Source organism: Propithecus coquereli, unplaced genomic scaffold (genome assembly GCF_000956105.1).
Source record: "Propithecus coquereli isolate 6110/MARCELLA unplaced genomic scaffold, Pcoq_1.0 Scaffold108, whole genome shotgun sequence".
Classification (NCBI taxonomy): Eukaryota; Metazoa; Chordata; class Mammalia; order Primates; family Indriidae; genus Propithecus; species Propithecus coquereli.
The window spans coordinates 2,253,437-2,280,980 of NW_012134747.1; the positions used below are offsets into that span (position 1 = coordinate 2,253,437).

General features: G+C 37.2%; 1 protein-coding gene across 1 annotated transcript in view; it reads left to right on the plus strand.

The window, feature by feature from the left end:
* The first annotated feature begins 259 nt into the window (after nucleotides 1-259).
* PPP1R9A (protein phosphatase 1, regulatory subunit 9A) overlaps nucleotides 260-27,544 on the plus strand; it is a 328,117-nt gene continuing 300,832 nt past the window's right edge. The window contains exons 1-2 of the mRNA XM_012647532.1: nucleotides 260-287; nucleotides 2,473-4,074. Coding sequence (XP_012502986.1) covers nucleotides 2,698-4,074 — 1,377 coding nt within the window. The 5' untranslated portion in view covers nucleotides 260-287; nucleotides 2,473-2,697. The remainder of the gene's footprint in view (nucleotides 288-2,472; nucleotides 4,075-27,544) is intronic.

The window sequence follows — 27,544 nt, forward strand, 5'->3', positions numbered from 1 at the left end:
TTTGTATGCCCTGGGGTCACGGAGTTAACTGCAGACGACGTGGGGCCCCGGCAGCGGGCAGCCCAAGAACCCATTTCCCGAACCGGCACCCACCTGAACAGGAAGGTGGCCTTGCCCCAGGCCGGAGAGGCCCCTCGCCCACGGCCAGGGGGGTGGGGCGGCCTCGCCTCGGGCCGGTGCTTTTCGCCCTTCCTTGGCCGCCAGAGGCTCCCTCTCTCTCCCTCTCCTGGGATTTTGCTGCCGGGCTCCCTCTCTCTGCGGCCCTAGAGTTAATCCCATCAGCCGAGGTGAGGCACCTGTTACCCCTGGCCTTCCTCACCCCCGCGGCCTCTCCTCCATTACACCCCGGCCTCCCCGGCCGGCCAAAGGGCCGGCGCGGCGACCGCACGTGGGCCAAGCCCCCTCCCGGGCCGGCACCCCTCGCCCCAGGCCGGCCCGAGTGTGAGAGCGCGTCCGTGCCCGGGCCGCCGCCCGCCCGCAATGGCGTTGGGGAGCGCAACGCGCCTCCCGGGGCCGCCCGGCGCGGACTGGGCGCGCGTGGGGGCCGGAGCGCGAGTGGAAGCGGCCGTGGCAGCCGCCCTTCGCGCTGCGCCCTGAGGAGCGGGCGGAGGGGCAGCCAGCGGGCCGGCGCCCAGCCGAGCCGCGGCGGCCACCGTGGGGCGGGCGGGGGGCGCCTGAGAGGAGGGGGTGGGAGCCGCGGCGGCCCGACCCTCCCGCCCGCGGCGCTCGCGCTCGGGTAAGGGGGAGGCTGTGCGCCGGGCGAGGAGTTAGGGAGGGTGGAGATGAGGAGAAAAATCGGCATGTACAAAGGCTGAGTTGCAGGCTGGGGGTGGGGTGGGTTGTGGTTGAGGAGCGATAGGTTGAAGATCGGAGGCATTATCAGTGGAATCTATTGTTTCCTGGCACATTGGGAGGAAAAACAAAGGGATTTATTATCATTACCCTGTAATTTTTTTTCCTCTCCTTCTTTTTTTTTTAAATGTGGCCAGGGAGCTCGTCTCTCCCGGTGCCACACTGGGATCCGCCTGGCAGCCGCCGGGAGCCGCAGCCAATGTGTTAGGACTTCAGGTGCTTCTTGGCACAAAGCTAGACTGCGACCTCCTACCATAACGTTTGGCGTCACCTGCTCTCCCGGCCCTGCCCCAGGGCCGAGGGATTGCGTCCCGAACCAGGCTTGGGAATCGGCTGCCTCTCAAGTTGGTGTTATTTATGTTTGTCTTTTGTGAGGGCAGGTTTTGAATCCCCTGGCGGCCCCATCGCCCCCGCCCCCGCCCCCTCGGGCTCGAATTGGCGGGGGAGGGAATGGGGTGTGTGTGCAGGGGAGAGGGGAGGGTGTTTATGGCTTTAAAACAATGTCAGGGTAAAAGGAGATTGTCGATGCTTTACAAAAAAAGAAAAAAAACAGGCACCACACTCTGAAGCCTTTCTTGTTTGTCTGCATGGGCCATGCATGCGTGCTGGGCCAGGAGCCGAGTTTGGAGACGGTTTAAGTTAAAGTGTGTGCTTCCTCAGCTGATTGTGCGTGAGGGTGATGTGGCTCTGTCTAATATCAAAACAAAACAGAAACAAAATGAAAAATCTTTAGTACTGCATTGTCTGCTCATTAGCATATCTTGAAGTATTTGCTTGCTGGCATATTGATATAAAATCCAGCTGTGGGCTAAAGGAGACCAGCAAGCATGCATTGCTTTAGGATTAGAGCTTGTAGTAAGTTAAAGTCAAGAAAGAATAAACAAATCAGGGCTATGAAAAGAGGTGTCACGGTATATTTGCTTTCTGATCCTCACATTCTCATGTATTTATTCCCGTGATAGTCTACATCCCACTCCATCATTAATAATATCCACTGTCAGGAAACTTCCAAATATTTTAGATAACTGAACTTAGAGTGAAACTTACAGCCCATTCAAGAACTTTTTTTTCCTTGTTTTGGTCTAAAATTACACTAGTGTTGCTTTGGAGGTGCTGTAGATGAGAATATTGTGCCAGAAAAAGAGAAATAAGCTTCTGTAGCCATGTTTTGGAGTCTGTAAACATAGATTCCAAACTTTTGGTTGTACTTAGAATAAATTTTACCTGATTGTGTAGAATCCCAAATTAAGTTGATTTTCTCGACAATTTGATGATTTCTTAAAGATCAATGAACTGCTGGTTTCTTTTAAGGGCACTTACAAAAGCAACAAAAACTTGGGCTAGAGTATTGCTTTCATATGTACTTATGTGTAACTTGTATTTGTGAATGAGTGTGTGTGTGTGATTTTTGTAGGGATTCCCAAATTGTGTTTGAAACTTTTTTGTTACCTAAGACCAATCAGAATAACTTTTAACTACTTGACTTTTAACTTCCCATTTCAATAAGTAATTTATTGTTTGACATGTGGCTAAGCCACTTGGAAAATAAAGTATGTATTAATTGACTAAACAAATTCGAATAAGTAAGTGAATTCAGAAATTCATTCTTTTCTATTACAGATGAACCTCTAGTCTTGCTTTGAAAAAGGCATTTTGTGTAACTCTTGACTGTGAATAATTTCCTAATACACCTGTTGGGACAATCACTGACAGAGTATACCATTTGAGAGGTACTTTTCTTGACCAAATACTGGTGATTAGAGAAGAGAGGTATTTTTGTTTTGTTTTTTTTTTTTTTTTTCCTCTGATCATTATGAACATTGGCTTTTCACTTCTGAAGTAAAAATGTTGAAAGCCGAGTCTTCAGGTGAACGAACCACTCTCAGAAGTGCCTCTCCTCACAGGAATGCATATAGAACTGAGTTCCAGGCACTGAAAAGTACCTTTGACAAGCCCAAGTCAGATGGGGAACAAAAAACAAAAGAAGGTGAGAGCTCCCAACAGAGCAGGGGGAGGAAATATGGCTCTAATGTCAACAGAATTAAAAATCTATTTATGCAGATGGGTATGGAACCCAATGAGAATGCTGCTGTCATTGCCAAAACAAGGGGGAAAGGTGGACATTCCTCTCCTCAGAGGAGAATGAAGCCCAAAGAATTTCTGGAGAAAACAGATGGCTCTGTTGTTAAATTGGAGTCCTCTGTTTCTGAACGAATTAGTAGATTTGACACAATGTACGATGGCCCTTCATATTCTAAGTTCACTGAGACTCGGAAGATGTTTGAGAGAAGTGTGCATGAGTCAGGACAAAACAACCGCTATTCCCCAAAAAAGGAGAAAGCTGGGGGGAGTGAACCTCAGGATGAGTGGGTTGGTTCCAAGTCCAATAGAGGCAGTACTGATTCCTTGGACAGCCTCAGCTCCCGGACTGAGGCTGTCTCCCCAACTGTGAGTCAACTGAGTGCAGTATTTGAGAACACTGATTCCCCCAGTGCCATCATTTCTGAAAAAGCTGAGAACAGTGAATACTCAGTGACTGGGCATTATCCCTTGAATTTACCATCTGTTACTGTTACAAATCTTGACACCTTTGGCCACCTTAAGGATTCTAATTCTTGGGCTCCTTCAAACAAACAAGATGTTGATACAGAGGATGCTCAGAAGAGTCATACTACTCCAGTACTAGAAGTGGCTTCTAAAAGTAGCTCTCTAGCTCTGATACCTAGTGAAGAGAACCAGCAGAGCAAGGAAGCCGAAGACTCCACATCTAACCAGGAGACTCCTGGCAGAAGTGACATTACCGAAGAACCTTGTGCTGAAAATAAGACAATGCCAAAATCGGGACTCCTCTCACCACAAAACAAACCTTTAGAAGATGCTGAAGCTAATTTGGCAGCAAAGCAACAGAAGAAAAGATTTGCAGGTGGTGATTTTCCCTCTCCTGATACTTCTGCATCCAGTTGTGGAAAAGAAACACCTGAAGATTCATACAATTTGGAGAGTTCCCATGTGTATATGCAGAGTGACTATAATGTGTATAGGGTGAGATCCAGGTATAAATCAGACTGGGGAGGGACAGGCACTGAGCAGGACGAGGAGGAAGATAGTGATGAGAATTATTACTATCGGGCTGATATGGAATACTCGGAAATCCTTGGGTTGTCAGAAGAAGAAGACATCCCAGAAAATAGGAAAATTAAGTTTAGTAGATCTCCGATTAAGGTAAGTATGTTTTCTTAGTTTGTATTCTGAGTTTGTGTTTAATATGGGTCCTAACTGTATGCAGAATAGATTTGACAGCTACTGAAGTTTATGTAAGGAATTCAAGATTGTTGATGCACACCTGTTGTCAGGTGATTTTAAAAGTTTGGAGTTTGAGAGATATCAAATGCTTTATAATGGCATAAACCAGTAATATTAAAGTTGAACAAGTTTGGGGATTGTGAGATACATTCCAATGGATTGGAGTATGAATAACGTGAAAAATCCGGAGTGTCAGTTTGAAATATAGTTACTTTAACTAGTTTTCCCTAAAATTACCCATGAATAATATTATTTTATGCATCTACCCATTGTAAGATATGAAGTATAATGTACAATGGGAGAGTTATGGTAACCTTGAAATAATTCTCTTGCTTAAAAAATCTGAGTTATTCCTTTCTTAACTGTAAGTGGATTGTGAGGAATGTTGCTGGGACTTTTTCTTTGGTACTGCTACGTGTTGGTAAAAACTTGATTTGTGGAAATATATTAGCTGACTTAAATACTTTGAAAAGCTTTGACTGTAAACAGCTTTGAGTTCAAAATTATGTAGCTTTAAAATGAAATTTTGTGAAAGGAAGTAAAATTGATTTGCCATTCATGGATTTATTTTTACCTCTTAAAAACTGGATAAATGCCAGTTGAATTCAGATGCTCTATTCTAATGATTTCACTTAGTTAACATTTGGCATAGAAGAATAGCATAAAGTACATCTGCAGTGGTGGTAGAACAATATTAACTTATTAGCTGGTAATGGCAATAGGGGCAGGAGGTGGTTGGTTGAGTGTCAGAATCTCCTGGAGTGCTTTTTCAAAGCCCACCAGCTCAGTCCTAAGATTCTGTCATGCTGTCCTTGGGGAATCTGGAGGGTTATGGTGGCGTAGTTTGAAACCACCTTTAGGGGCTTCTAGCTTACACAGTGTGTATGTAAGATAGATTTGGAATTTGATACCCTATTTTTGTAAATTTTCCCCTTAAAATCTAAAATCACTGTCTGTTGTTATTTCCAGCTTATGCACTTCCAAGTAAGGCTGCAAGATACATAATTTACATAGAGAATTCAAAGAGAAATCTGACATGCTTTAGTTATGAAATACTATTTTGCGATTAAATTATTTACAGGTGTTAGTAGGCAAAACTTCATTATATTAGTGTAAGGCAGAAGTTCTGGATCAGAATGGGGCATGCCAAGTTAAATTGTGCTTAAAATCAACTAGAGATATGAATCTAGTTGGAAAGTGAGCTAAGTTTCTTTGCAGTGCTTTACCACCTTGCTTTGTTATTCTCTTTCTCCTTCCCTGTCTTCTTTTCCTACTCCAAACCCCAACTCTAGGCACTGTCTTGAAAGGTGCCTTCCCCTCAGGCATATTCAGTGAGCTCCTAAAATTTCACTATTTATGTCCCCTTTGAATATCATCTTTCTGCCCTTTAGGAGGAAAACAATAAGACAACATCATTTTTACATTGAGCAAGGCAGGAATAACTGAAATGGACTTTTCAAGGAGTTTGTTAAACCCAGAGACTGACTTTTTAATAGAGGGATAACAGCTTCTGAAAATTTATCAGGTAAAACACTACCCACTCAACCAAATTGGACACCAGTCTTGTATTTGGGTCCTGTGCTGCATAAAACATAACTGCGAAGTAGTAGGTTTAATAGATTTTAAAGGACTTATCATTGAATTATGTCTGTTTATATGTGAACAAACCAGCTTTTTGGGTGTGATGTTTTGAAATTCAAGTGATTTTTGCTACTATCGTTTATAACAATAAGCATTTTGCCTCTTAATTTTCATATAATAAAGAGACTGAATTTCCTATAGCAAAGAATGAAAATAAATTACCTACATTTAAGTTTAACACATTTCATCAAGAATTTAGATCAAGCATAAGATTTGTGAAACAAAGATAATGTATAGCTTTTTATTGGGCAGTTAGTTAACAGGACTGGTTGGAGTGGATTAAGTTTGGAAACAGAAGATTCATTCTTAGCCCTTTGTAATGAATAAGACAATTACTGTTTCTCGATGCTTCCATTGTTTAACACGCAAGTGGATTCACTTGGAAAATTTGAGAGCTGCTTTCTACTGGTGGGGGTGGTGGTAGTGTTTAGGTTATTCTCTAATTAAGATTTTATGCCTCAGAGGGTGGTAATACCTAATTAAATTCAATAAGTATTTGTTGAAGGCTTATCATGTGTGTTCTCTCATGCTGTTAGCTGTAGAAAACACAAAAATCTATAAGGTTACCCCTTTCCTCTGAGCTTGTAGAGTCAATTCTTAAACATATTGTATTTAAAACTCATAAACACAGTGTAAAAAATTGTGCCAAAATGTCTAATGTCCTATGAATCCTTTAATGGTACTTGGCTGTACTAAATATATAGTGTGAAAGGGATTTGATAGGTTACTTGGAAAGGAATACACACAACCATTCCCTGTGTTTCTTTATTCTTTTCATGAAGCTTTATTTATGGAATAAATAAAGTTATGATATTCAACCTAATTTTTTTCCTTTGAAATTTAAACATACTTCCTCTTTCGGAAGCCATAGGGAACATATTCCTTACAGAAATGATTTTTAGAACTTTTACATTCTTTTCCTGATATTCTCACTTTATTCTCTACTAGGTTAAATACTCCCAACACCTTTAGCCTTTTGTTGTAGATCTTGTTTATGATCTTTTGCATGTGTGATACTGTCCTCAATGTCTAGTTCAGTTGTTCTTATGGATGTTTTAAATAGATATTTCCCCACACTGTCTTAAATATGGACCTAGAAAAACTTCAAAATAGTAGCTGATCTTTCCTGTGTAGCATATTCCTTGTACTTGTTAGTGACTTTAAAAAATGGTTGGATTGTATTGTTCATAAAAAGTATAATTCTATGTTTCATGATCAGTTGTTTATAGTGGATAGGTTGATATGTTTCATAGAGTCGTGGAATATTAGAATGGGATTAATAATAGAAAATATAAAATTCCAACTTTGAGATACAGAATGGGAGAATATTATGAACCATGCTAATTTGAAATGTGGAATTATGTCTTTATTCTCCGGAATTTCTCAAAACCAAGGGATTGAATTAAAGTAAATTTTTCTCAGATAAATCAAGGATAGAGAGGGTGACATTGGTCATTTGTTCTATTAAGAACATTTGCTGAGTCCCTAATATGTGTCACGAAAAAAATGGGAATATAAAAAATACATAAAATAACTGGAGCTGACCAAGTCAGGAACTGCTGGTAGCTGGGAAGTGTACAGCCTATTAAGGAACCTTCTTAGGCTGTTTTGCTCAACTCTGTTCTTTGATGACCTTTCTAAGGTCACTGCAGTCTCATTAGGGAAGTCATAACCCTTTCTGTGTTTCTGGTAGCCTTATGTCCTTTGGGTTGGCATTATTGAAACATAGCATATCTAAAAAAAGAGATTTTCCTAGCTTCCAGCAAGGAGATTGCAGAGTTAATGTTGAGGTGCATTGTGCTATACTTTGTTTTCTCAAACTGTATGGAGCTTTACAGGATTAGAGTTCAAAAAATCAGCAAAGGCAGCCATACTTCTTTAAACCCTACATGATAGTTGTTGACAATGTATCTCCTTGTATTCTCTCCCCCTTTTCAGACTCCCAGTTATTGTCAGGGGGTACATGAAGCCTTTTGTTCAGGGTAGTTCTTCTGAGATCTGACTTTTTGTCTTTGAGGAGGCTTCTCTTTCTTTTTAACAGTTTCCTCAGTGCATCTTAAACTTTAATATGCATATAAACCACTTGGGGACTTTGTTAATGTGCAGATTCAGATTCAGGAGGTGTTCTGTGGGAAATTACCCTGATGCAGTGGTTAGCCTACAAGCTCACTGCCAGGCATGCTGTCTCAGGTTGTGGGATAGAAGTGCTCAGTGACCAAATTAAAATGCTTGAACCACAGGATTTATTCAGTCAATTTAAAACACAAACCCAGAAGCAAGAGAAGAGCTGTGGAGTAAGTTAATGCACTTGATATAAGGTACAAACAAGGTTGGAAGGAGCATACTACCTGCATCCTGTCTCTGTCTTTCATATCTGCCTTCCCCATAGACGATGTCATTTTGAGGACCAGAGATGATGTAATATTTGAGCCAAGACTCCATAGACTAATGATGTCCTTGGTCAAAGATGGCTACTTGCTCTGTTGAAGAGATGTGACGCACTAGTACATCCGGGTATAGCTGTTCTTTGCCAGTGTGCTTGCATAGGACCATGCTAGGTGTCCTCAGTGAGTAGCTGACATGGAGGGAACACAGTTGTCAGTCCAGAGATGGCATAATGATGGCTTGGTCTTTTCATCCCTTTCTTTATAAATAAACTCCATTTGTCTTTTTTTGTTTGAGACAGGGTCTTGCTAAGTTCCCCAGGCTGGTCTTGCACTCCTGGCCTCAAGTGATCCCCCTACCTCGGCTTCCGAAGTGCTGGGATTACAGGCATGAACCACTGTGCCCAGCAATCAACCTCATTTGTTCCGTCATAATTTCTATTTATTCTTTTGTCGTCATATTTTACAGGCTACTAACTTACTTTTTAACACATCTTTTGAATTCTGCCTTCTTTTCATCAGCTTGCATTGTCATTATCAGTACTTAACACAGCTTGTGAATGTTGCCTCTAACTCATAAGCTATTATTTACTATCTATGATTATCACTTCCTAGGAGTTTCTCCATCCCATTTGTTTTTTTTACCTCTCTAACAGAAATTAATATTCTCAAATAATATAGCAAACTCACATAACAGTAGATCTGGCATGGGACCTGAGATTTTGCATTTTTAACAAGTTGTGCTGATGCTGCTGACAGATTACTGTTTGGAATATGATTGAAGTACAGTCTTGTGGCTTCTGAAAGGGGCTGTCCATAAAATGTTGGGGAACCTCATTTAATAAATCTGCTTTCCAGGTGGGGCTGCTGTAGCCGACTGGGTGGAATAATATTTTTTGAAGATGAAACAAGGTATTATCTTGTAAAATGCATGAGATACTGTGTTTCTGGATACCAGAGTAGATTATGATCCCTAATTCACAAGGAGTTTGGGTCTTTAAAAAGTCACATCCTAAGTTCTTTGTGTGGTCTGAGTTTTTAATTATAAGAGGATGGGAGGGAGAATTTCTTGATAGACTCAGAAATTCTATTCCTTTCATTCCTTTGGAAGCCTAAATTAATAAACTTCTACAGAGAGTATAAACATTATCATCTTATTTAACTTGCTTTTACTTGGATAACTTTGTTGGTATAACATTTAAATTGGATTTACTTTTAAATATTGATGTTTTATAACCTATGGTTTATAACCAGGTAAATGAAATATGTCAAATATTTTAATGTACTGTGTAAAATCAAATAGCGAATATTTATTGAATGAGCCTCTTGCCTAAAATCCAAGAGTGTATACTATACTCTCTTTTTTCCACTGAACAATCATCATTTAGTGTTTAAAAAGAGATTCCTTCTACAGCAGATTATTCCACATATCTGCGGCATTTATTTATAGTAGAAAGATTTAAAGTTTCTTGCTTTTCAGATCATACATAATATTTTGTCTTTCCTTCAGACTTCTTCACAAATGACATTAATTGTTGGGTTCATGGACTTTAAAGATGCCAAATTTGGAGAAAAATAACTTTCTATTCTGTTATCTATACCTATCAGAAGTAATTTGATTTAAATCTTATCTGCATTACATTTTTTTCTAACACTTTCTTCACCACTCAAAAAGAAAAGAGGTTTAGAAATTTCTGTAGAGAAATACAATTAGGTGTGGGAGAAATTTTGTATAAGCAGGACAAACATTGCTATATTCAATTCTGAAAATAATTTGTTAGTTTTTGTGCTGTTATCCAATTGATGTTTTTTCTTAATTTTCTATGCTCTTTCATTTTGAAACGATTTTAATTTTGTTCGTTTGCTTCATTCTATAATTATTAGTCTGAAAAGAAAGAAAACTTTTCTAGTTATGCTTTATAATTTTTCTTCCTGGTCACCTTTAAAATGTTCTCCTAGTTCTAACCTCTTCACTTGGTTTGTGACATAGAAATTTAAAGATGAAAAATACTTAAAAGATAATCTAGTGTAATTTCCCAGTCACTTCAGGAAGCCCTTCAATAACATATTGCTGACAGATGATCTTTCAGCTTCTGCTTGAATAATTCTACTTGTGGGGACTTTATTACTTTGGAAGGTAAAAGGAACATCAGAAGGAGGGCTGTGCTGGGAGGCACGCATGTGTGCGTGCATATTCTTTTTATTTATTTAATTTTAATTTGCAATTTCTTATTGAGATAAGATTCAAATAACATAAAATTCACCATTTTAAAGTGTACAATTCGGTGGTTTTCAGTATATTTACAGTGTTATGCAACTGTCACTTTTATCTAATTCTAGAATATTTCCATCATCCCAGAAAGAAACTCTGTGCCTGCTAGCAGTCATTCTCAATTCCCCTTTCTCCTCCACCCTCTGGCAAACAGTCATCTACTTTCTGTCTCTATGGATTTGCCTCTTCTGGACGTTTCACATAAATGGAATCGGGGCATGCTTTTTAAAAGAAATATAGGAGACACAGTGAGTACGGTTTGGGTTATGTTAAATTTAAGATACCGTGAAGATAACAGGCTACAGGGAAGTCTAGAGAGCAAGAGCAAAAAAGTTTTCTTTTGGATGGTGATGTGCTCTAGAAGTTAAGTGGCAAGATGTGGGAACAACAAATGTTGTTGGCCACAACTGTTCATGCAGTTTCCTAGAGAGGAAGAAGACATGAAGCAGAGGAGACAGCAGGATCCAAGAAGGGATGAGGAGATTTGTAACTGAGGAATAATACGTTTACATGGCTAAGAGGGTGATTGGAACAGCTTCCTTGATTGGGATGCCGCACTTCTGTTAATGTAATCTAAAATTGCTAGTGATGAAGCGTGAGTGATTCAGCATAGGGTTTCTTTCAAGGCACAAGTGGCACTAATGTTGATTTTCATCTTTTCATTGGTTTTTTCCAGCATGAAAAGATCTTCGTCCTTTTCTAATGATTTGATGCTTATTTTTATCCTACTGCTCTTACATTGTTGTTTTCATTATTCTTTTGTGTTGATTGGAATTGTTCATGGACAAACCTCACTATTTTAAAAATTTTCCTTATTCTTCAATATATCAATAAAGATTTCATATGCTGACTTGCTATTATCTGTACTATAATCATCTATAAGATGAGTGATGGGAGGAAGGTATTTATTTAGCTTATTGTATATTGTCCATGGAAGCATACTGTCTGTATTACTATTAAATATTATTAACTGGTAATAACAATAGTAACACCAAGAGTTACTTGATATTCTGTAAACTCGGACAAATCTCCTCTTGAGGCCTTGGATTTCTTACTTGCAATTGAGGCTGTCTTACTTATAATCACTAAGGTCACTTCTCAGCTTTAACGTCTTGAATTTTCTGATCTTTTAAACATATTTGTCCTGTACCAAATTCATGAATATCTGTGCTATTATTTCAAAGAGAAAATTTTGGACATCGTTTTTTGAAGTATCAAAATGAATTTATATTAAATTGCTCTTTAGAATGTTATTTATGCTATAGATTATAGTAAAAAAACTTTAAAATGATTAAAACATTAAGTCCAAGGAGTACATTTTTATAGAGTGGATTTTTAGGGCAACTTAACTTTTGAAAGTATGGGTTGAACTATATATTAAACACCCTGCTGAGGAAACTAAGAATAAAGAAAGAAATGTTTTATAATATAGTTGCTGACATATTAATTGCTTCACTCACTTTTGCTCTGGAAATAGCTTCATAGCACAGTTCAACATGATTGAAATATTGATAATTTTTTGTATAATTCCCAATTTTCAGCCTAACTTGCTCTTTCTCATGCATCTATCCTTACAAAGAAGACAATGAAATATAAAGATATCTGGAAATTTTATATTTTAGGAGGAAGAAAGTTTTGTTCTTTGCTTATTTAATCTATTTCATTGATATTTTAAAAATGTGTTTGTGGAATTAAAACTGTTCCCCATATATTTATGGGCAATGACAAGTGGTTGTAAATGAAACTGCTCAAAAACATAAGTTAGGTAACGAGTTTTGTGTTGGGGCAAGCTAATCTGACAAATTATTTTCCATAGCAGTTGAAATATATTGGGCTAGACTGGCACACATAGTGGTTGGCAAGGGTCAAAAAGGTGAACAAAGTCGTGACCATGAAGATTTCTTTCCAGGAGTGACCAGTGAGAGGTTTCCAGAGTAGGTATTTGGTGTTTCTTTCTTGATGCATTTGGACTGGCAGGCCTACTGAGTGACTCTGGGTGTTGAGTCTGTTATTGTATAGTGAGGCGGATGTGACTTTTCCTTTTTCTCCACCTCAGATTTCTCCTCTAGAAATTTCTTTTTACTTTGACTCCTCTTGCAAAAATATGTCAGGATAGAGCTTCATGAGAGTAAATTTATACTGGAAAATTTGCCTAATCTTGAATATAAGAATTTTAAATAGTCCTCAGAGTCAGAGGTGCGTTTTCAGGCTTGTGAAAACTTTTCTTTCCACAGCAGGTTTATTGGTTAGTTTTTAAGATCCACGTTTGAGTCAGTGTTATAATGTATTGATGGATTCTTTTACTGAGTACTTGTTTCAGATAAAAGAGATACGGAAAATTGCTTCATAAAGGAAGAAGAAGACATAAATTCATTCTTTTCCTTATTAATCAACTGATTTAATAAGTATTTTTTTTAAAGAACTCATTCCTTGGGGGGAAAGGCAAAACTTACTGTAGGATGTTTGAATGTCATCTTATCCAGTAATACCTAAAACGTGTTTATTTGTGTAGGTTTATCCTGTAGGTAAAATAATAAAATGTAGTAATTTAAATTGTGCATCAGGCTATTATGTAACATTCTATGTCCAGTGCACTTATCCTCTTGGAAATTTTAAGATAGAGCACTGCGCACTAAAACAAACAAACATGTAAACAACTTTTATGAAAAATAAAGGCTTGACCAGAATGAAAATCTGTGGTACAGTTGGGAAAGTAGAACCCAAGAATAATAATGTAAACCCGGTCTTCATTGACTTCTGATACATGTGCATAACACTAAGTTAACATTAAAAGGGAATTAACCCTATATACTAAGATTAGTTTATAATTAGCATTGCATTGGAATAGTTGCCTCACAAACCCTGCATCATCATCAGTATTATTTATATGCTTTATAGTTTTCAGTTTGTTAGGTGAAAATGTCTCTCATAATTTCTACATATTACATTGCTTTATTGGTGATGTTGAAGATTTTTGTACATTTATAGGTTTTTTAAAATATGAATTCTGAGTGTTATTTATTGCCTTTTTTGTCAAGGATTTTTAGTAAGGAGGACATCAAAGTGTTATTTGTGTTGGTGGAAAGTTAAAGCAACTCACATATGCAATAATAGGGAAATGGTTAAATTTATTATGGTACATGTATACAGTGTAATAGGATAAAGCTATATAATTCATGTGTTCTAAGATTTTTTTAAATATGAGAAATACTTCACAATAAAAAGTCTGGTTAAATACTTAACATGCATTTCTACCACATTTTTATTTTTAAAGTATGTGTATTTGCACCTAGAACAAAGATTGAAAGAATGCATATCAAAGTGTTAACTCTGGTAATTTTTCAGTGGAGAGCATAAAGGTGATGTTTAAAAAATTATTTATACTTCTCTAGGCTTGATACATTTTTTACAATGAGCATATGTTACTTCCTTATTTTTTAAATTTCTTAATATTTTTATTTCAAAATATTAAGGGGGTACAAATGTTTTTGTTACATGGATATACTGTATAATGCTGAAGTCAGGGCTTTCAATGTGCCTGCCACCAGTATAGTGTTCAATGTACCTGATACTTCTTTAATTACATAAAAAAGTGGTGGCGGGGGTGGGACATAATTGGAATAAAGCACTTTTTAAAAATGCTACTCAGGATTCTGTTTTTCTTTCTTTCTTTTTTTTTTTAGGTAGGGTCTTGCTTTCTTACCTGGGCTAGAGTGCAGTGGCATCATCTTAGCTCACTACAGCTTCCAACTCCTGGGATCAAGGATCCTCCCACCTCAGCCTCCCAAATAGCTGTGACTACAAGCTTGCACTGCCCTAACTAATTTTTCTATTTTTTGTAGAGACAGTGCTCCCTGTATTGCTCACGCTGGTCTTGAACTCCTGGCCTCAAATGATCCTCTCTCCTCGGCCTCTGAAAGTGCTGGGATTATGGGAGAGAGCCACCATGCCCGGCTGCTAAGTGCATATTTTTTAACCCTTGATAAAATTGGTCCCATGTTTGTGGCTAAGCTTATAAGTATTATTGGGGACTGGGGGAGCCCTTCCAATTGATTTTTTTTAAATTTTGTAAATTTTTTAACTTACCACTTCTTCTAGGACCAATTTATCTTAAATTATGAGTATAACATTTGTATAAACATGAGATATTTTCCTTGAGTTCAGTTAGCCATTGTGTATGCAATATCCTGATGTGTTACTTACAATATGCTTTTAAAAACTGAATATACTGGATTTGAAGTGAAACATATTGTAATGAGGAATACTAAAAATTATAAACATTTGCTTAAAGAAAGCCTAACAGTTTTTCCATGTGAGATCATGTCTTTCTGATCTGTTAGATTATTGAACCTCAGCAGGCTTCTTCTCTGTGAAATTGAGAGAGTGCAGATGTCATGCTCAGTATCTTGCCCACCTATAATCCTATGAAAAAACTTGCAAACCCTCAGTTAAAAACAGGATTTTGAGTTCTAGGCCTTCACAGAGTCCTTTTGAATATGTTTCCTGTTCCAAAACACCAGCCAATATGTAGTTTCCTGTTGTTCCTCTCAACAAACGTATTAGCTGAAAAGAGATTTATTTGATGTATGATTAGACTACATGGTAGTATATAATATTTTTAGTTAGAGTCAAAGGGTCACTTCCTTTTATGCGTTGGACAGTTTTCCACCTTTGAAAAGCTTTGGTAGATAATGTTGTAATATATAAATGAGGAGAAACATATTTTTATTGGGTGGCAGAATTTTCTGAAATTAGAAGTTTAAAGTATTGTTTCTGGTTTAATTAGATCAGCTGATTAATTTTATTGTGTTAAGCAATTCTGGCATTTTATGAGTTCTGGTGAAGTCCTAGTTAAATTGCCTTGCTATATAATCTGATGTTGCATTATCATTTTTATTAGGCATACTTAAACCTTATAACAATGTGGCCAATAAATTCTATACTAATAGAATTAGTATATTATTGATAACTGAGTTTCTAGTAGTGATACTTAGATGATTATGTGTAATTATAAGGACTATTTAAAGGAAAAGAGGCAACATTAACAGTTAAAACATTTCACATTTTGACTTCATTCTATAAAATGGTTACACTGGGAAAAGACAATAGGAGTTCAAGAAAAAAACGATTTTACTGATTATGATTTTGAATGTTTATATAAATTTGTCTTCATAAATGATTTGAGGCAGTGATATCTTTTTTAGTTAATTATGCATGCAACGAAGTTTGAGATGAGACCTGCATTTTTCCTTTGGAGATTATGATGCTTGTAGAATTTTTATATTGCTGGTTCCTTCTCTGAATAATGAGTTTTGTGAGTAGTACCTTTAATGAACTGGAGAGCTCTCAGGAAATTGCCCCATTTGCAAATGTAGTAATCAAAAGAGTTTTAGATGGAAGTTATTTGGTTTTGGCTCTTATTGTCTGATGAAATTCTTAACCTTTAATCTAGAAAGGGAACCACTGCTTATAGAGTTCATCCATTAGAACCTTGAGAGTTTGTCCCTTTCACTAGAGGATGGTGGAAATAAACTAAGAATATTCATTTGAAATATTTCTGAAGGTGTCCTTTTTTCATGTCCTATATTTAAAGTTTAGTTAGTGTATTAGGGTTCTCCAGAGAAACAGGAACTATAGTGTATGTGTATATACAGGGAGAGATTTATTTGAAGAAATTGGCTCACACAATTATGGAGACTGGCAAGTCAATAATCTGCAGGATGGGCTGCAGGTTAGAGACCCAGGGGAGAGCTGATGTTGCACTGAAGTATAAAAGTATTCTGCTGGGGAATTACTTCGTGCTCAGGGGAAGTCAGTCTATTGTTCTATTCAGGTCTTCACCTGATTGGATGAGGCCCACCCACATTATAGGAGGAAATAACTTTCACTCAAAGTTCACTGATTTAAATGTTAATCTCATTTAAAAACACCCTTACAGAAACATCCAGAATAATGTTTGACCAAATATATGGGCACTATGGTCCAGCTAAGTTGACACATAAAGTGAACCATTACTGTCAAGTTTTTTTATTTGGTTGCACCCTCTGAAGCTTTTTCAGGGAGAAAACTCATTTTTTTTTCCTCCACATATCTGAGTAGGGGAGTTGGTTGTTCTGTTCCTCTCATTCTCAGAAAACCTGCTGAAGGCTGAGTTCTCCTCTTAGGGGCAGTATGTTGTAGTGGAAGATCATATGGTTTGGAATTGACTGATCTGGGTTCAAATCCTGCTGACAAATAATCTTCTTAAGAAAGTTTGTTTAAACTTTGAGGGCGGAGACTTTGTTTTACGGTTGTGTCTCCAGGACTGTCACACTGCCTGACACATAGTAGGTACACAATCCATGTTAATAACCTTTGATATCTATCAGCTGTACTCCTTCCCCTTTCTATTTCCCCCCAGCCCCCATTTGAAGGTCCAAATTGGGATGATGGTAATAATATGGGTATAAGGATAATGCTTGATGTTTTGTTTATAGGTAAAATCCTTCAAGTTAGCAGTTATAAATGAAGGCTGAATGATTCCATTACAGATTGTAATCTTTTCTGGCCACTGCTCTGGTGTGCTGAAGCTGTTGTGCTCTCTTTCATTTGGGAAATCTCAATCTATTGCCCTGTAAAGGTAATGATAGTTCATAAGTAACCAGAAACAGTCATTAAAGTATGGTTGTGTGAGATATGGCTGTGGAGGTGGAAGGGGGAGAGTATTCATTTTGCCTTAACTTCATTTCTGCTTTGAGTGATCACCCAAGCTTATAATTAGTTGCGAGAGAATCTAAAACTTGAGCTACATCAGAAGGTTGTAAAGCCACTTACTTAGAAATTGCAGTAACTTGCCACAACTTTGGTAACTTGGGTATGTGAGTATATGTATATACTTATGATGAAAATTATTCAAAATTTAATTAAAGAAGGTAATTGAATTATTTCTTACCATTTAGTCCCTTTCTCCCCCTTTTATTTCCTGACCTGTTTACTAAAATGTGGTTTCTTTTGTTCTTCTCAGTCATTAGAGAGGAATTACTTTTTTGGGTCATTTCTGTCCCCCTACTTCCTTAATATTGATTTTAGAAATAAGCTTGGTTTTAATTCCAGAGCTCCAGTTATAATTTTGTAATTATTTTGGTTGTTGGCTGCCTCAATCTCTAATCAAGCTCTTGCTGAGTTTGACTTTTGTTTATCCAGAAAACAGTTTTTCATTTTTCTCAGTGACTTGTAATTAGTAATAAATTGCCTGGGAACAAATAATCCAGGGTCTTGAAATCATATTTTTTTGTCTGTATGTTTCCTCCATGAATTACATTATCTGGAAGATGTCTGACAGTTGTTATTAGGCTGAAATATGAAATGGCTTTGCTTGTTCATGCAAATCTGTTTACATAAAAACAAATTTTCCCTAGGCAGAAATTACTTTTAATGGCATCGTAAGGAAGAGCACAGTGGAGCTGTTCTCTGCATTTTTCTTTTTAAATATAAAACAGCTTTTTTGGGTTTATGTATATTTCTGAAGATACACAAAAAAATTGTGTCGTGAAAAGCATTGTATAAACGTGGTAGAAGAATCTTAGCATTTTCTGGACCCTTGATAGTATCCTCTTTATTTGAAAATAGAACTATGAAAGTTATTGTTATTCAGTTTTTAAAATGAATGTAATAAAAGCCCCTTTTAGAAGGATGTTGGTTAGGATATATGACTTAATATGGAAGTCCATCGTGTTATGTGAATGAATTGAGCCAATATGCCAGATATGATTTAAATTACTGCTGATATTTTTCATTTTGAGATTAATATGATTATAACATTCTATAATTATGTATAGGCATTAATCAAGGCTGATAAATCACCTATTCAGGTATTTAGAAATAACGGATTATGTTACAGCTATTTAGAGAAGCATTGTCTTCTAAATTGATTGATATTAGTCAATAAACATTATTGAATATGCTTAAAATGTGTTCAGCTTTCGGCTCTGCTATGTGGATATCAAAATAAATAAGACAAACGCCTTCTCCTCACGACTATAGTCTTGTGAAGGAGATAGAGAAGAAAACATTTATAGGACAGATTGATACACAGTGCTGTGATATAAGTATATACATAGGGTGACCATATATAATTTATTGTCCAAACTGTTGAGAAATTAGTCTGATTGTTATTACTATTTTTTTAAAATAAGTACACAGACCTTTGCTTAGTCTTCTTTTATCATGCAATGTCTAGGGGACCACAGAATTTATTGTCAAAATGGGGATACTTTTTGAGATGAAAGGGGATGCTATTAATACTGACACTGGGGCAGCAGGCATACCCAGGACTGACCCCGTGAAGCCAGTACACATGGTCACCTTAGGTATAACAGCTTGCAGTGGTGCTCCTGAGCAGGGGGCATCAGAGAGGGCTTCTTAAAGGAAGTGATGCTGGAATTGAAGCTTTAAAGATGAATAAGAATTAATTAGGTAAAGAGGTGGGAAATGCTAAGCTAAGGGAAAAGGTTTTGGTTTTTGAGAAAACCAAAAGTAAATCAGGACAGTTGGAGGAATAGTAGGTGTGTATGTGTGTATTTGTAGTATAAGGATATATTAGTAGCCAGGTGGCAGCTCAAGGAGAGACTTGTATACAAAGGGATTGGAAATTAAATGCAAACTATGGGGAGTCATTGAAGAACTTTACGGGCCAGATGACTTCATCATTTTGCTATGTATCTCCCTCCTATATATTGGTGGCTATGGAAGGTTGGAGGAAATCCATTTTTCTCTCGATTGTTTCAGTAAACATTTATCCTAGAATATTTCAGCCAACTTCTATTTAACAAACTTGCTGGATTAACCCATGTCTTCCATTTGCTGGGTAGAACATACTGACTGATGCCCATGTGAACAATTCAGGCTCACAGACTATTCTTCAGTATGCCCTCACTACTCCCCTAGCTAAAGGGAGTTGTAGGCTAACTAGGAGTTGGTTATGTACATTCCTAAACCTGTTTTCGCCCACTTTGTTTGTCTAAATGTGTATTTTATTCAGTATTACATAGATTGATGAAACATGAGTGTGAAAAGAAAGATTTTTTCTGTAAATATGTAAATTGAATTCTTTGGAAAGAGCCGATAAAGATGTCACTTAAAATTCTTGTTAAATTAGATGAGGTTGATACTGATAACTGAACCTGTTGCAACAAATATCTAAAAAGATTTACCACTCCAGTTATTTTGTAAGTATCGTCAAGTTTTTACCCCACTTTAAAGAAAACCAAACTGGTTGTCATAACCAGTAAGTTACGCAAGAAAAATAATGCCAATTGTTAATCTGTAGACCTAAACTCAAAGAAAAGGCCTTGGCCTGATATCAAAATACTGTTGAATGAATGTACTTCTAGGTGTCTTATGTTAATGTAAACCTGTTCATATATATTAATACATCAGTTTTTATGATTTCCCCAACTTCAACTGCCTTTTTCAATTATCCGGCAGATTCTTAGTCCAAATTGCTTCTTCTAAGACAGCATTTTCTTGTAAAGAGTGTCTGCTTTAAGCTAGGCATAAGCTAATCACCTAAATTATGTATTGGAACATATCCTCCATTTAGGAGCCTGAGTTCCTGTGGGAGAGATGGACATGTAAGGCAACAGTTGTAATGTAGTGAGACTAGCACTGCGATAGAGGTGTGCTCAGGACATGGTGAGTATGGGCAAAGGGCCCTTTGGTTCTGGAGGCAAGTTCAGGGAAGCTTCTGGGAGGAGACAAAACTCTGAGTTTTTAAAGTTTAGTAAGTGTTAGCAGAGACAGAGACAAGTGTGCAACATAGTTGGAGGCACAGAATGGAGGTCTTTTGCAGACCTAAGAGTAGTTTAATATTGCTGGGACATGGTAAGGCAAGGGCAGTCAGGAAGATTCCTTTGCACTAGGCTTAGGAGGAGTTTGCACACTTTCCTGAAACTTTATCAGTCGTTGGAGGGGGTTTTGAGCATGCAAAGGCATGGTTGGAGTTGTGTATTAGAAAGACCACTTCGATGGAGTGTGGGAGATGGATTGAAGAGACAGGTGTGGGGTGGGTATGCAGTAGTCCACGCGAACAGGGATAAGACTGATGAATGCTTGTAAGAATGGGGGTCAAGACAGGCAAAGGGCAAGCTGGGGCAAGCTGGATTAGGCAGAAGATGATGAGAGCAGTTATTTTGTATGAAATTAACTTTTAAGTACAAAAATCTCTTACTCTCCCCACAAAGGATCTTGCCTGGTACTTGGTGTATAACAAGTGCTCAGCAAATGAGAGATAGTGTAGGAATTTGCTAGACATGAAGGGGGAGTTGTTTGTTTTTGATCCAACAGTTGCAAAGTGGAATGGATGACCTAATGGGGGCATTCGAGCCAAGGTTGTGGGTCTGAGTGGTAGGTCCAGCTGTCACTGGGGTACTGTGAGGAAAGAGAAGATGAGAACAAGGTGTAAGACATGGTGAGAGTGTTGGGAGGCAGCATGATGAGGCAGACACACGTTTTGGAGGCATAGAGTTTGAGAAATAGTACTTCAGAGAATGTTGGCAAGAAGATAAGATTAGAACAGTTTTAAGAAGTATAAAAGGTTAACAACCTTGCTGATGAGTTAGTAGGTAAAGTAAGGAACTTTGAGAAAAGCTGGTGGTATTCATGGATTGAGACTAGGGAAAGAATACTTTGAGTCAGGAAGAGGAAGGGAGATAAAGAAATTTAAAGATACTGACTTACATTTATTTCTGGTAAAGTAGGTTAGCACTACTGGACCATCTAAAATATGTAGTGGTAACTCAGGGTTGTGCACAAGGTTAGGGTGAATATGGAGTCAGAGATCAGGTCCTAAAAGAACCAGTGTTGTGCTTAGCTGTCAGTCTTGCAGGTTAAGCTAAGACTGTAATGTATCCACACAGAATAGTCAGATATGCAGATTGTTGTTACCTCCTGCAGAATTATTTTGCATGGTCAGCTGGAAGATTTTCTCTTTTTCGTTTGCAGTTTTTTCCAGCTGTTTTTTTGCCCTATGTAGTACTGGGTCTATAATGATCCTAAACAAAATCTCCAGAGAAATATACATGAATATTCTTCATCAGCAGTAGAATGAAATAATTACTCTTTCAATCTTAATTTATGTTTAAAAAATAAATGCTCATCAGTAAGATATTTTGTTTGTTTTCTTTTCTGGAGGCATGGTGAGCTTCAGATGGTATTCCTGTATTCCTAACTTTTATGACCCAATTGTCTTCAAGCAATAGGCTTGACAAGTCATTGTACATTAAAATCTCTTTCCTGTTGGCCCAATGCATACAGTGAGATTTTGTTCCTGGAAATAGATATCACATTATAAAAATACTAAAATTAGTCATGAAAATGAATAAAGAGAACACACAATGTATGTTTATGCAAATACTAGGTATACTAATCAACACAATAATAATGTAAATGTTCCTTTCAGGGATTTTTTTCTGCATGAATTAGATTAACAGTAGGTTCTTAAAATACCATTTCTGTATGTACCTCTGAAAGTGTTTGGATGGTAAATGCAAGGGAGTGGCTGTTTCCATGGCTGTTTCTTCAGTGAATTTTTGCTGCTGTGTCTTCACTGACCTGGCTCTTGGCATTTACTTTACTGGAGGTAGGTGTCGGAGTAGTCAGTAGCCAGTTTAAAGACAAGTTTAGTTTTCTTTGCTTTCGTGTAAGATAAACTGGTAAATGTTTGTGATTGAGCCTTTCTACCTCAGGGGTGGCCAGAAATAAATCTATTTGACCTTTTTTAGAAAGAACGGATTATGATTATTTTTAAACACAAATTAGTACTTACCAGCTAAAAGGTGCTTTGGCTTTTGTGTTGTTATACTTTGCTTTATGATTTTGTAAAATTGTGTCTAAAAGATTGAATTGGTACCAACTCCATATTTGAATTCTCTAAAATGAAGATGCTAGTTTAGCCTTTAGTTCAGTCTTTAGTTTAGTCCTTTCTACATATAAAATTTCAAGACTCGGCTGGGTGCGGTGGCTCATGCCTGTAATCCCACCAATTTGGGAGGGAGGATTGCTTGAGGCCAGGAACTCAAGACCAGTCTGCACAATACAGTGAGACCCTGTCTCTACAAAAAATAAATAAAAAAATTTAGCTGGGCATGGTAGTGCACACCTACGGTCTTAGCTACTCAGGAGGCTGAGGTGGGAGGATTGCTTGAGCCTAGGAGTTCAAGGCTGCAGTGAGTGATGGTTGTGCCACTGCACTCCATCCTGAGCAAGAGAGCAAGACTCTGTCTCAAAAACAAAAACAAAACAAAAAAAAATTCAAGCCTTTATTATAGAATTCTTCTTAATATACTTAATTCTTATTATTGTGAATAGCCAGGCTCCTTATTTTTGTGAATGTTGTTTTGGGGTGTGAATTCAGTGTTTGCTAAGTTTATTAGAACTGAGGGAAAGTTTTGGAGACCCTCTGAGGCGAGCTAATTTTGGAAATTAAATTTATACATGTGTTAAAACTGTGACAATATGTATTCATGGCATTTGACCTTGAAATTATAGGTAAGAGTGGTGGAGAGGAAAGGAAAGGGGGATGGTGGGATTCAATATCACGACAGTTCATAAATTAAATTAACCACCTACTCGATGAATGACAAGTATGATGCATCTTTTTATATGCTGCTCTTCATTTATGAAAATGGAGATGGAGACTCCAATCTTCCTGGGGCATATGCTTTGTTTGTCAGGAGAGGTAATAGGATTTTGACCCATCTGCATTCCATTATCTGATCTCCCATGTGACTGGCACCACATACCTGTGGGAAACAGATGGTTGGGAGTGCAGTATATATCCACAGAACAGAGTGAACCAGTACTATGTGGCTAAATATGTGACTAGATGATTAAAAGTCAGAAATACGAACTAACTTTGTCTATAAATAAGCACACACAGAGATTTTCTTTGACGATGTATACATACACCTCTCTCTCTCTCTCTCTCTCTCTATATATATATATGTATATGGCATATATAATGTCTGGCCATCTTGTAGGAAGATTTCAGTGCTTTAATTATTAAGAATAGTTACATTATAAAACTATAAAGCTGATAGAAATTCTTTGGGAACATAGTTTGCCATGATTCCACTTGAAATGTGCAAATTTACAAGGAGATTAACAGAGATAAATTTATTGTAGTTCAGTTTATAACTAAGGCTGATCTTTCTCTGAAAAGTCAGAAATACGACCAAGGTGAAGTTAACATATTTTGAACTATTTGTAGAAATGCCACTGAAGCATGTAAAGTATCAAAGTGCTTCTTAAGTCATGACTGAATTTAGGTAGACAGGCAGAGAGATCAGAATAGAATGTGAAGTGGGAGGCATTCTCCTCCCTCTCTCAACTGTATTGGAGTCGTAGCTCCAGTGTGGTTAACACTGTGAAAAGGAGATAGACTCAGTTACATGCTTCTGATGCTAAGGACAAGGGGCATCTTTTACCTCAGAAAACACAAAGCTTTTGTTCCTAAAGAATAAGTTTTTACATGGGACATTATCATCTTGACGATAATTATAACCATAGCTAACATTTACCTTACCGGACACTCTGTAAAGGGCTTTATTTGTGTTAAATTCACTTAGTCCTCATGTAGCCAATCACTTTTCATCAGTGGAAACCCAGGCACAGAGAACTTCAGCATTGAGCCCACAGTTTATGGGTGGACCCAGCATGTGGCCTACCTCGTCTGGCCTGAGCCTGTGCTCTTTACTAATGTAAGAATCAGCTTTTATTTTATTTATTTATTTATTTTTGAGACAGGCTCTCATTCTGTTGCCCGGGCTAGAGTGCAGTGACGTCACCATAGTTCACTGCAACCTCTAAACTCCTGGGCTCAAGCGATCCTCCTGCTTCAGCCTTCCAAGTAGCTGGAACTGTAGATGTGCGCTACCATGCCTGGCTAATTTTTAAAATATTTTGTAAAGACAGGGTCTTGCTGTGTTTCTCAGGCTGGTCTCAAACTCCTGGCCTCAGAGTGATGCATCTGCTTGCACCTCTCAAAATGGTAGGATTACAGGCGTAAGTCACCATGCCTGTCCAGAGTCAGTTTTTAGAATAGGTCCTTCATGGTAAGCTATCTTCTTTCTATATTTTTATCCCATTTGGAAAATATTTTAAATGCTTTTAATTGAATTTAGAACTGACTGCCATTGAATAATATGATCAAAGTACAGAAAAGTGTATGTTCTCAATTTGGGACCAATGAAACTCTAACATTTTTAGTTTTTCTTTGTGAATGTTATTGACTAGTCTTTGAAAATTTCTGTGGAAATAATTCATATATAACAGATGGGGAACCACAGACAGAGTCTTAAGTCCACAAACTCAGGGTAAGACATGACCCAGGAGTAATTTGAATGTAGAATTCTGTTTGGGCAAATTTTGGCCTTTTACTGGATGTATATTTTATGATGAGAAGAGAACACTGGACCACAGGTCAGTTAACGTGTCTTCTCTGTATCAGACTCACATTGATGGCTCAGGAATATAATCGAGTCACAACAGCACACCCTTAACAATTTAGACATCAAACACTTGCTTTGAACATACTGTCCTTTGTTTATCTCTTCTAATGTGACCTTTCAAGATCTCTACCACATGGTATGAAGGTAAGACCTTCTCTACCTTTACTATTGAGAACTATCCTGAGTTTTATCACCTAAGTATTATCCCTCATGTTTATAGAAAAAAAATTTTTTGGTAAAAAGATCTGGCCTTTGAATTCAGATCAGATTCAATGTAGTTAAGAAAATATGTCAAAACAAGTGTGGTCAGCAATTCACAGTACATTTGTGTTCTGTTTAGTCTATTATCTGAGCCTTTCTTTTTGTCATTTTTTATCCTTTTATTCATTATCTTGTTTTCTAGGTTATCTTTTTAAAATACATGTTTCTGGAATGACGAATATAATTATTTTTTTAAAGATGCGTGGTGTCATTATGTTGCCCCGGCTGGAGTGCAGTGGCTATTCACAGGTGCAATCATAGTACACTACAGCCTCGAACTCCTCGGCTCAAGTGATCCTCCCACCTCAGCCTCCTGAGTAGCTGGGACTACAGGCACGCACCTCCATACGCAACTTATTTTTTGATGAGTAGCAATTCTAATAGAATATTATATAATGAAGTGTGAGAATAATTGATGCAGTGGTTTGAACTATAAGGCATACAGATTGTATGTTCATAAATAATGTACATTGTGTTATACCTTGTGGAGAAATCATTTCCACTGCCTGAAATTGGTCACCTTCAGTTCCTTCTCTCTTTGCCATGGTATGAAGAGAGGATTGCAGGGCTGAGCTGCTCCTTAAACATTATTTCTTTCCATAGCCATTTACGGAGCAAGGGCTTTGTATGCTGGAATTAAATGATAAGATGTGGTGGCATATTTCAAAGATATGTTTTATTGGATACTAGTTCTTTAGGGAGTACTGTGAAAAAATGTGGTAGAATATGCTTGGGAAACTTTATACCATACCTCCTTTTCAGAGAATCACAAAACTGTTAGCCTATTCAAGGTCCCCAAGGACCACACTGTTACATAATGGAAAAAATTGTCTTCTTGCCTTGTTCTTTATAAATGTGATATTATTTAGTGTTCCATGACTCATGGAACATACTTTGGGAAAAATTGTATCATTTTTAAAACAATTATTCTTTTGAATGCTTTTGAGAAGTTCAGTTGTTCTTATTGCCTTTCCTCCCATCAATGACTAACCCAGAAATCTGAAAATTTTTATACTAATGAATGTTGGGTTTTGAGAAAGTGATTTAAATTAAGAAAAGAACTGCTGTGATAAAGTAGTTTCAACTCTGAGTGAAGCTTGTTGATTACTGCCAGTAGATCATTTTTGCTGTTTCATTCCCAGACACTAGAGATTCTGGATTTAAAATTTTCTTTTAATCTTCTGAATCAGCCTGGATTATAACATGCCGTATTTGTTGTAATGATAGCCATATTGCCATAAAATATAAGAAAATGAAAAATACTTTTTTTGTTTAAATAATTGATAAGAGTAAAGTAAATATTTTGGCTGTGTTTACATTTGGAAAAGATGATTTGAGCAGCAATTTCACCCTCTAGAGATAGCCAATTTGGATAATTAAGCCTAAATTAAAGTAATTTTCCTCAATAACTAGGTTTAAGTGTTGCTGTCTGAGCACCAGAGAAGACAATGGACCTGGAGTGAAGATACTTTTAGACTTTTTTGGCTTTGTTCTATTGGTAGTCATTAGCCATGAGTGATCTTTTTATGGCCACCAGTTTCTTGTTCCATAAACTGAGAAGGTTCTATTAGATGATCTTTCTAAGATCTCTTTCAGCTCTTAAAATTAATCTTCTTTAATTCTATATCTAAACAACAATTGTGGTTCTTATTTCTATTTTGCCTGAAAAAACTTTGAATATCAAATCAGGCTTAGGCCCGTAACATTGTTTGTTCCTTAGTAATATAGGAGGTCCAGGGAAAAAGGGTTTCTGTGTTTTTATCCTACTATTTTCTGTCTTGTTTCATGCTCTGTATTCCTTATTCTATCCTTATATTATTTCTAAATGGACTCGAATGGAACTATCTTGTTTGTGTAGGATATATTTGTGTAGTATTATAAACAGGAAAACCAGAGCAAAGATTGCATGAAAGAATTTTTTTCCTTTGTCCTGAAATAATTTTAAAGTTGTTTAGGACAATTAATTTATTTATTAATCTTCCACTAAGTACAAGGAGAATGTGTAAGGGGGTATGTGTGTGTATATATAATTTTTTCCCCCAAAAAGTAATCTAACAAATAATTAAAAATTCTAAAAATACTGGTGGGAAATGTTATCAAATGGTAAAACATTAATTCTGTAATATGTTCTGTTTAATAAATGACCAGCCCGTAATCATTAATTGCTTACTTGACTTTGGGCAAGTAATTTCTCCAATTCTTAGAATCCTTGGCACTTGCATATACTTAGAATTATCTGAATAAATGTACACATATAAAAGTAAAAGTAAGACTACATTTTTTTGGTCTTCATGCTTCTTGCTTTTTTCAATTAATAGTATGACAGTTAACAGCCATATGAGCTC